Raw genomic sequence first — 10,000 nt, forward strand, 5'->3', positions numbered from 1 at the left:
AGGCGTTCCTGTACCAATCATCCTGACAACTTCTGTTATGTCTGTGGTCGGTATACCAAAAAAGATCAACAGCGAAGTATATCTACAGCAGTGAAAATGAAGGCCGCCTACTTTCACTACTTCGGGTGTAAGGTGGGGGACCAAGAACAGAGCTGGGCACCACACATCTGCTGCACAAGCTGTCACACAACCTTGACTCAGTGGTTGGTGGGCAAGCACGTGAGCATGCCATTTGCGGTGCCCATGATATGGCGTGAGCCGCAGAATCATCATGATGATTGTTATTTCTGCTGCACAAGCATCGCCGGCTTCAACAAGAAGAATAAAGGTCACATCAAGTACGCTGACTGCGTCTCTGCTCGTAAACCTGTGCCTCATGATGACGAGAACCCCGTTCCAACACCTCCAGCTGATCAGAACATAGCTGTAAGCAGTGGTGAAGAGGATGGTGATGATGAACCTTTTGAACCCGACACTCAAGAATCACACCTTCTGAACCAGGGAGACTTAAATGATCTTGTAAGAGATCTCTCGCTGTCAAAGGCGAAGGCAGAGCTGCTTGGATCAAGGCTGCAGCAGTGGAATCTACTTGAACCTAACACCAAGATATCCTTGTTCAGAGCACGTCACAGAGACATGGCTGAGTTCTTTGAGATGGAAGACACGATGACATTCTGCAGTGACATCAACGGTCTGTTGAAAGAACTTGGGTGTGATCACGATCCTGCAGACTGGCGCCTCTTCATCGACTCGGGGAAGAACAGCTTGAAGGCTGTTTTGCTCCACAATGGCAACGAGAAACCATCAGTCCCACTGGCTCACGCGTTCGGCATGACAGAGACCTATGAGACTATGCGGCAGCTGTTTGATTCCATCAAGTACAATGACTTCAACTGGCACATCTGCGGAGACTTGAAAGTGGTGGCGCTGTTGTTAGGGCTGCAGTCAGGCTACACGAAATACATGTGCTTCCTTTGTCTCTGGGATAGCAGAGACGACAAGAATCACTGGACGAAGAAAGATTGCGAAGAGCGAAAAGAGCATGTACCTGGTCGACACAACGTGAAGCATGTCGCCCTTGTCGACCCAGCCAAGGTTTTCCTTCCACCACTCCACATAAAGCTCGGCTTGATGAAAAGTTTTGTACGGGCAATGGATCTGAATGGGCGTGGGTTTTTATACCTCAAGGAAAAGTTTGGCAACACCTTGTCGGAGGCCAAGATCAAGGCTGGTGTCTTTGTTGGACCGCAAATCCGACAGATTATGAAGGACGAAACTTTTCCGACAACTCTAAACCCCAAAGAGCTGGCAGCGTGGAGGAGCTTCAAAGCTGTGACGGACAACTTCTTGGGGAACGAGCGCGCGGACAACTATGAAGAAATAGTGCAGCAGCTGCTGGAGTCCTTCAGGAAACTTGGCTCCAGGATGTCCCTGAAAATCCATTTCCTACACCAGCACCTGAACTTCTTCCCTGACAACTTGGGAGCAGTCTCGGACGAGCACGGCGAGCGATTCCACCAAGAGATTTCACTCATGGAGACGCGTTACCAAGGGCGGCACAACTCAAACATGATGGGCGATTTCTGCTGGTTCCTGCATCGTGAAACTGACACAGAGCAGCACAAACGCAAAGCCAAATGCCTAAAGCATTTTTAATTACATTCTAGTGGAGTTTTTCTGTAATTTCTATAATTTTAAAGCATTCATGATGAAATAAATGAATAAATGAATTTTTGTAAATTTCATTGAAATCCTGACTTCTAGGCAATGGGAATATTTCTGTTACTGAAAATCCTGACGTGATACAGCAAAACGGTTATGATTTTTGAAATCAGCGTACCCAAATTAGTCTAAATCACTTTACACATCTCCAGTAAAAAAATTTTGTTGTTCAGTGTAATCAAATGCATAGGATGTGAAAATCAATGAGTATGTTAAATGCAGGGTGAAATGACATACCACAGTTCTGAGCGTTAAGCCTTTGTCGGAGTTTTTTTTGCCCTATGGAAGGGCCAACACTCGAAATCTTATTTTGCTTCCCACATTGGCTGACATACTCTTATTGGCCTGGAGTTGATAAATTCCATTGCTTAACCTGTCCACCGAAGCAGAAAGACACTAGCCTTCATTAAGAACTGCATTTCAATGGGAAAGGTAATGATTTCGTTTGTTAATAAGGGATGAAATGCAATGTTCGATAGATTGAGTACAGCATGCAAGGTAATACAAAACACCACCAAAGAAGTTGAGAAAGTCGAGGATGCTCCTGACTATTAAACTTAAGGAGCAGAAAAATAAACATGGAATTAAACCACCTGGGAACAAAAGTGCATGGCCTGAGCTGTTGTACTTATTCTTTCATTTGCACTTCTGCCATAAAAAGGACATCAGTGGACAGGCATCAGCCCAGCTAGATATTATAGGACGATCTTACACCTTGGCTACTCCTCCAACTGTGGTGAACCCCAAAAGAACTTTCTGTATTTATTCAAATGAGATATCTTATCATAGTATCCTGATAATACTTACACATTCTTCGTAAATGAAAAAGAAACAACCTTCCTTTATACTTCACTACCCTTTCACAATAAGCAAGCAAGACTTAGATGTATTAGGATTAAAAGAGAAGAGTTGTGAGATTTTGAAAGTCATGAATAAAGATACAAGATTTATTAGCTATACAAGAAAATTGAGAAAGAATGACCCTTTATGAGGCTGGAAAAGGAATAGGAGTCAAGTCTAAAGCAACAAACCATCTTCTTCTGTTTGTGCTGCAACGGGCGTACTCTCAGGCCCTGGCCCAACAGCTGTATGTGCTTGTAAGGCCACCTCATATCGTGTCCACTTGTTCAGGTTGCGGAGGATGTACACTCGTGGAGATGGTGGTAATAACAATGGCCCCTGCCAGGATCCACCAACCGTGCGATAACGAAGGCCATAGGCCGTAATCTCTCCACCAGCAGTGGCTTCTGGCGGTGGCTCCCAACTTACCCGCAGGCCCATAGACCCAACGGGCTGGCAGTGGATATCATGAGGAGAAGCTGTTGGTGCTGGGGGTGGGATGGCCATGTGTAATAGTATGATGGATGCGGATCGTGTGTGTGATGTATGTTTTAGTATGGTTTAGAAAGGCAAATGTGATGTGTGATAGAAAGGAGTGTTGGTATAGGGAGATTTGTAAAAAATGGCATTTGGTTTGGTATTGTGATATGGTGATGGATGTGTAAGGAAGGGTGGCATGCAGCCAGGAGGGGTGGAATAAGGAAGGGTGGCAAAGGGTGGCAAGGGACCAGGGAAGGAGATGTCACATATAGCCATGCAGTGATAAGGTTTGATTTATCAATGCTGCAAAACCATGATGATGGGGCAAAGCAGCAATATTGGCTTTCCGTCACAACAACCATGCAAGGCATCATTGCTGGAACAAGAAGCAATAAGTGATAAGAACATAATAAAAGCATACATGTGTATGCCAATGTTTACAAAACAAAATGAATGACAGACACAATGATGGAAATAATACAAATTCAAGAAACTCATAAAAATGCTGACATCCAAGCGTGTGGGACAAGACATAGCTTCGGCAGCAGCAACAGTGGCGTTGACAAATGGCCATTGCCGTTGGGGCAGTAAATACTTGTTATCCCACTTAAGCACGTATGTAGGAAATGACAGGAGAATGATCCGTGGGGGGTGGATGCTCTAATGCTGGGACGTACCTGTTTATCTTTGTGCCTGTCAGATGCAATCATTGTCGAGGATTCACCCAGAAGAATCACTTGGCGTGATTCCATGCGCATCACACAATGAAACTAAAGCCAAACTAAACGCAATTTTTTTTCTCATTTTGTGCTCAATTTTTTTGTCTAAACTTCTTATCAGTGTGTAATGAGAGAGTTGGGGGAACGACGAAAAAAAAAGGGGGGGGAAGGGAATTGGAAAAGAGCGAAATAGCCCCGGTCGTTGAGAAGGATCATGATATAGCAGAAATCGGAAAGGTACAGTAAAAAAAAAACCTCACAATAACACTTCGTTGTTACTGCCAAGGAAGGTAAGAGCTGCAGAGAAAGGTGTGAACATCAACGTTGAAAAGTGCAGAGACTCACGAGATTGCATGGTGGTGACGATCACAGGTGGCGTGAAGGCACCAAGGCCATGCTCTGAGCGAGCTGCAAGCCGGAACATGTACTGAGTGTTCGGTCGTAGATTCTCCATTATGTGTGTCATTGTCGGTTCGATGGAGAGTTGCTGCTTTAAAGGGGGTGGAGGGGGGGGGGTCATATTTTACAATATATCCACAACTTACAAATATCGACCGGCATGTTTTTGAACGACAGCTGATGAGTGATGAAACTTTTTCTCTATGTCACAACAGCAATAAAATAATGATGATAATAACAATAATAACAATCCTGGAAGCATTTTAAGATGATGTGATAATTAAACAATCATAGTCACTTGAGCGATCACATTCATTACCATAGATGTAAAAAATTAATTAGGGGGCTGTTTTAAAGATGTAATAAATGTAACTGAAAGGCTTTCCTCATCAGATACTTCAGCAAAATTGATCCAAGGTTATCCTACCTCTTCAGTATCCTCCTTGGTTTGGAATCGAAGGTTATAGCCTATAATTTTTTGACTGTACCGTGGGGGTGTCCATGACAACAGCACAGTCCGATCTGGTTCGGCGTGGGCCTTGAAGTTCATTGGCTGGCTTGGCACTGTGGGAAGGTTTCAGCAGAGGTCAAAGAAACAGGAACAGAGAAAGAAACAAAAATCTACATGCAGACACAGGACGTTAATGCACCTTTCATGTTGGCCTTGATATTGACCGGACGAGAAAGTGGTCCATCCCCCACAGAGGTGAAAGCTAGAACTCGCACCGTGTACAATGCTCTGGGCGTGAGTCCCTCCACTGTATCAAAACGGCTTCCCTCAATGTTATGCATGTTCCAATTGCTCACCGGCAGGTCTGTATTTGATGTGTAATAGACCCTATAACCCTTGATCTGCCCGTTCGGTTCTTGTGGATCATCCCAGGTAATTGCCATTGTTGATGAGCTCAACATCTGCACCTGGGGTGTGGGTGGCCAAAAGAAGAGTCAAAATAATCATTTAGTTAGTTATTCTGGTTTAGTGTGTGCCCTAGAAAATCAAGAGAGGCATTCCTTATTAGCATTGCTTGTTGTTCCATTAGTATGCCTACGAGTTGGCATCCTTCTCGCCCAGGCAGGAGTACCCTTCTATGTTTATTGGAGCTCGGGCTGGAGTACATGCTGAAGTATGTGCATCACAGTAAGGATAAAGTATGTGCTCATCTGCTGGCCTTGGGTAGCCAATTAAGGCCAGTATTGGGCTTGGAACCTGAGGTAGAACTGCGTTTGGAACCTCTACGTACGCCAAAGAATCCCACCCCATCCCTCTCCCTTCCACAGATCTATTGTTTCTGTTCCCCACTATTTTGCGCTTCCCTCTCCCGCCCCTCTTGTCTCCTGCCTTGTTATATGTTCTATGTCTTAGCTCTTACACGAGCTTCGACATGGTATTAAAAAAAGATGTCAATTTTGGAGTTTCGGTGACATCTACACCCACTCCATTATCGTAAAGATTGTGGTGCTTTTCCCATGAGTTGGCAGAATGGTATACATGCTTTTGTACTGTTCATGCCATTGAGATGTACTACACACTGAAGTGCATACGACCAAAAATGTCCCTCTACCCTCCTGTTCACGTCACCCCCCCCTTTCCATTGTTCTTTCCAATCTATGATGTCCTGGCTCATTATTTGTTCTATCTTCTCTATGAGCCTTGACGCTAGATACAAAAAAAAACAAAAAACATTTTCTCAACCATAATTTGTGAGAGGTATGCTGACTGTCATGGGAAAGAAGGTTAAGAGAAGTTTCAGATGTGAGGTCTTCATCTAATCGAGCTTACATGCTTTGAAGAGGAGCTCACATCTGAAACATCAGCACATTATTTTCCACGGTGGTCAGCATGCAGCATAACTCTCTCAATTCCACAAAGTTATGACAAAACTTTTCCTGCTCAAGCAGCATTTTCACCCTGACACTCAGATTGTTGCCCTCACCCTTCTCCTCCCCCCTCCCCTCAAATCCCACCCCACATGATAACTGATAATGACATAGAGTACGATGAATCCAGAACATTAATACTGCTGACACCACGAGAATGGAAGGCTCAAAAGTTACACAACAGGTTTGCTCAGGAAATACCAAGAAAGTAGAAATCCTTTCAGGATGCAAGGAATAAATTGTGACAGGCAGCACCTGGAACGTGAATATGTCTGTCGTTTATTTTGACACAAGCTGCAAGGATTCGATGTGAAGCAGATAAGAATGTCATTTGAAGGGTTTCTGGGTTTCTTCCCCATCAGACACAATCTTCTCTGCTCCAAGAGGTTGCCCCCAAAAGCCGAGGATAACTGTTCTTGAAAAAATTTGTTTGATAGTTGTTATTGTTTGTGTTAATTTGTTTATATAATGTATTTGCACAACTCATTGAGTACTTCAGCATGTGTTTTTGTGCTCGGATTGTGCATCCTTGTGGGCCTCATTTGGGTCTGTTGCTGTGTTTCCTCCCTGTCATCTTTTCCCATTATTCACCCATTCTGCTTGCTTCCCCCACCATGGTTAGTGTGTTGCGCTTTTCCCACTCTGTCACCTCGCTTGTCGACGAGCCCCAAATGCCTCCTTCACAATGATATCACTCGCCTCAGTCAGAGCACATACAGAGACCAGGGAAATGACACCAAAGGAGTGAGAAATCCTGTCTCATAATATCCTAGTTGACCGGTGTAACCTCAATTATCATGGGAGTCAGCATATTTGGCACAGCGACAGCAACCCCTTGGGTATGGTAACCATCAGAGCGACCAGACCAGTTGTAGGTGGGAACCACCTGCCATGATCTCACTACTATCTGATCTCCGAACCTCAGAGAGTGCTGCAATACCGATGTCCAAACGCTGGAGCTCAGATGATAGCAGGGACAGGTGATCATCCTCTCTTAGCGACAGGACATTCCAGGCACCCACCCGAAGGGACCGCCTTAGGACAATCTGAGAAGACTACCGTCTGGTGGATGACAACTCAGCACCACCCTGCCACACACCACTGCATTCCGACCCAGGAAGGTTGCCCCATGCTTTTCCACCTATCATCAAAGATTGGGGGTCCCGAAGGCTTTGCCACAATCCTGTCATCTGGTGAGCTGCCCTGCGAAGGGAAGCTGCACAGGAGGTACTCCCACAGAGTGGATTTTCTGTTTTCTTTTCATTTTTCTTGTATTTTGTGGAGTGGAGGGTTTTACGGTGGCCGGAGTGCAAATCCTGACACCAACCTCCTAAAATGGGGTAACCAATTACAAGAGGAAGTCTGCAGATAAAGTTGGGTACCAGATATGGATGGCCGATGGCTCAGAAGGCACTCCTCCTCCATTTGACAGGTTTTATTTTAATCCTGTTGGGTGTCCATACCCACACACCCTCCTCACCAGGAAGACTGGAGGGGGAGATGGTTTAGTCACCGACCACCCGACATGAAACAGGTTAGTACAGGTTTACATGGTACCTGTTGCAAGTCACAGATCTAATCTGGCCTGACCTACAATAATGCACTGCAAATGGGCTAATAAGGGCTATTTATAGTCACCACAGCACTACCCTTTGACATTTTGACCCAATTTTTTTTTCATATTTTCATGATAAACGTGTGTTGAAAATTTCATGACAAAAGCTCAAATGGTAAATAATTTTTCTGGCCTGGCCTGGACTGACTGACTGACTGACTGACACACACACACACACACACATGCACACACACACGCACAGACGCACGCAGGCACGCACGCACACACGCACACACACACACACGCGCACACACACACACACACAAAAACACACACACACACACACACACACACACACACACACACACACACACACACACACACACACACACACACACACACACACACGCGCACACACACACACACACACACACACACACACACACACACACACACACACACACACACACACACACACACACACACGCGCGCGCACACACACACACACACACACACACACATCAATCCATCTCCTGCTGCATGGGAGTTGCAGTGGGGGGGAGTGAACAACCACAACCACGACGACTATCTTATATGTAAAGGTTGGTTCCTCTCTGTGCCATAAGCACTGCACCTTCTACAGGCCACATCTCCACCCTTCTCCCCCAGCATCACAAGCACCGCCCATTAGACAGGCTAAGCCTTTCCCTCCAGCAGCCTCCCGCCATTTTCTCACTTCACATAACTGAAGCTTCACAGCCCTCTCATGTACATTTGAACACTGAACAACTTGTCTCCTATCATGAAACAAAGGTACCGTTTTGAGGAAACAAAGATACATTTTGATTAAAACTCATGCAGAGGAAACAAGGAATGCATGTTTTGTTTGGAGTGATCGCAGCAGCGGTCTATGCCCAAAGATGGATACACTCTCATAACTCAGAGGAAAGAAAATAAAGTATTTAAGAAAAAAAAAAACTTGGTTTTCACCTGAGTTTTCAAGCTGAATCGTGTGCAAGTCCTGGATTTATAAACAAACTGTATTTACATGTGCCTGGACATGTAATTCACATATCATGTAAAGGTAAATAAACATTAGAGACACAATTAATTAGTCGCGAGGCCAGGGAAATTCCATGAGAGATATCATATTTTTACATGCACGTCCACGTTAAAGAAGTTATGTTCATGTCCACTTTGAAATGTACACGTCCACTTTCATGCACCCAACATCACCTCTGAGTTGATGTACATTAAAAAAACTAAAACAACGTGTTGAAAATTGAACAAGGTACATTTTCATTGCAACTAAAGTGGTCATGATTAATATTTGAAGTCTTTAATTAAAATCGCCTTTAGTCGGCGTTTTGTATGTACTGTATGCTGTCGAGATGTCCAGGGGTATGTTCAGTTACCAAGTAGCGAGCTAGTTTTGAATGGGCCTTGTGTTTCGAATGGAATGCTTGCTTGAGTGGTTAAGCCACTTGGCGAGCGCTCTACAAGAAACTTCATAAATAAACACACCCCAAATTCATAACATCCAGTCCATGCCTTTTTTCGGCCATTGCAATGAATTCGTCCCTCAGGGGACAGATTTCCAGTATCAACGCAAGGTCAGCTTTGGTCTTAGTTGCTCTACTCTTATCTTATCGAAGTGACAGGTCTCATGCTCTCTCCCACCTGTCTCTGTCTCTCTCCTCCTCACTCCTCTCCCAACTCTCCACTTCTTCTCCCCCTTTGTTGGTGTGTAAAACAAAGATACTTTTTCACATGCTTTACTTCATTTACATCCTCATTGAAACTCACAGATGGACAAGCAATATGTTTGTGAAGAAAAACATGCTCTCTTTTGATTAAACCCACCAGCAAAATGACAAGTAGACATGCCTAGTGTTAATGAAAGAAACACTTTGCTTCATTGTTGCATGTTAACAGGATGGGAAGAACGATGAAATAAATACATCGTACCTTGATTTAAAATGAAGATTTATATGGATTTTTATATATTATATAACAGCGAACAATGGAAGCCTGGTGTTGGCGCAGTGGTTAGGGCAGTGGCTTGGGATCCAAGAGGTCCTGAGTTCAAGCCCCATTGAGCCACTGAATTAATACACCAGGGGGTTGACTCAGCCTGTCATCCTTCCGAGGTCGGCAAAATGAGTACCAGTATACTGGGCCGGTGTATACCCCGATAAAATAGGTGTACCATATCCCTGTGTCGTAAGAGGCGACCAGGGTTGCGTCAGGAAGGGCATCCGGCGTAAAACATGTGCCAAATCACTATGCGGATCATACGGATGATCCGCTGTGGCGACCCTGAACGGGAGCAGCCGAAAGAAGAAGAAGAAGAACAGCGAACAATGATAATTGCATCAATTCTTCAAAATTGCAATAATTGCATCAA

At 44.6% G+C, this 10,000-nt stretch overlaps 1 protein-coding gene across 7 annotated transcripts in view; it reads right to left on the bottom strand.

The window, feature by feature from the left end:
* LOC147024432 (receptor-type tyrosine-protein phosphatase delta-like) overlaps positions 1-10,000 on the bottom strand; it is an 881,646-nt gene that overhangs the window by 403,494 nt on the left and 468,152 nt on the right. For 4 of the 7 annotated variants that reach the window (XM_085884376.1, XM_085884377.1, XM_085884378.1 and 1 more), the window contains 4 exons: positions 4,811-5,078; positions 4,588-4,724; positions 4,107-4,251; positions 2,754-3,050 (listed from right to left, as the gene is read on the bottom strand). In XM_085884376.1, coding sequence (XP_085740502.1) covers positions 2,754-3,050; positions 4,107-4,251; positions 4,588-4,724; positions 4,811-5,078 — 847 coding nt within the window. The remainder of the gene's footprint in view (positions 1-2,753; positions 3,051-4,106; positions 4,252-4,587; positions 4,725-4,810; positions 5,079-10,000) is intronic. The other 3 variants (XM_085884379.1, XM_085884375.1, XM_085884380.1) reach the window with 2 other exon arrangements.

Source organism: Eptatretus burgeri, chromosome 6, assembly GCF_056783735.1.
Source record: "Eptatretus burgeri isolate ZD-2024b chromosome 6, Ebu_testis_v1, whole genome shotgun sequence".
In the NCBI taxonomy this organism is placed as follows: domain Eukaryota; kingdom Metazoa; phylum Chordata; class Myxini; order Myxiniformes; family Myxinidae; genus Eptatretus; species Eptatretus burgeri.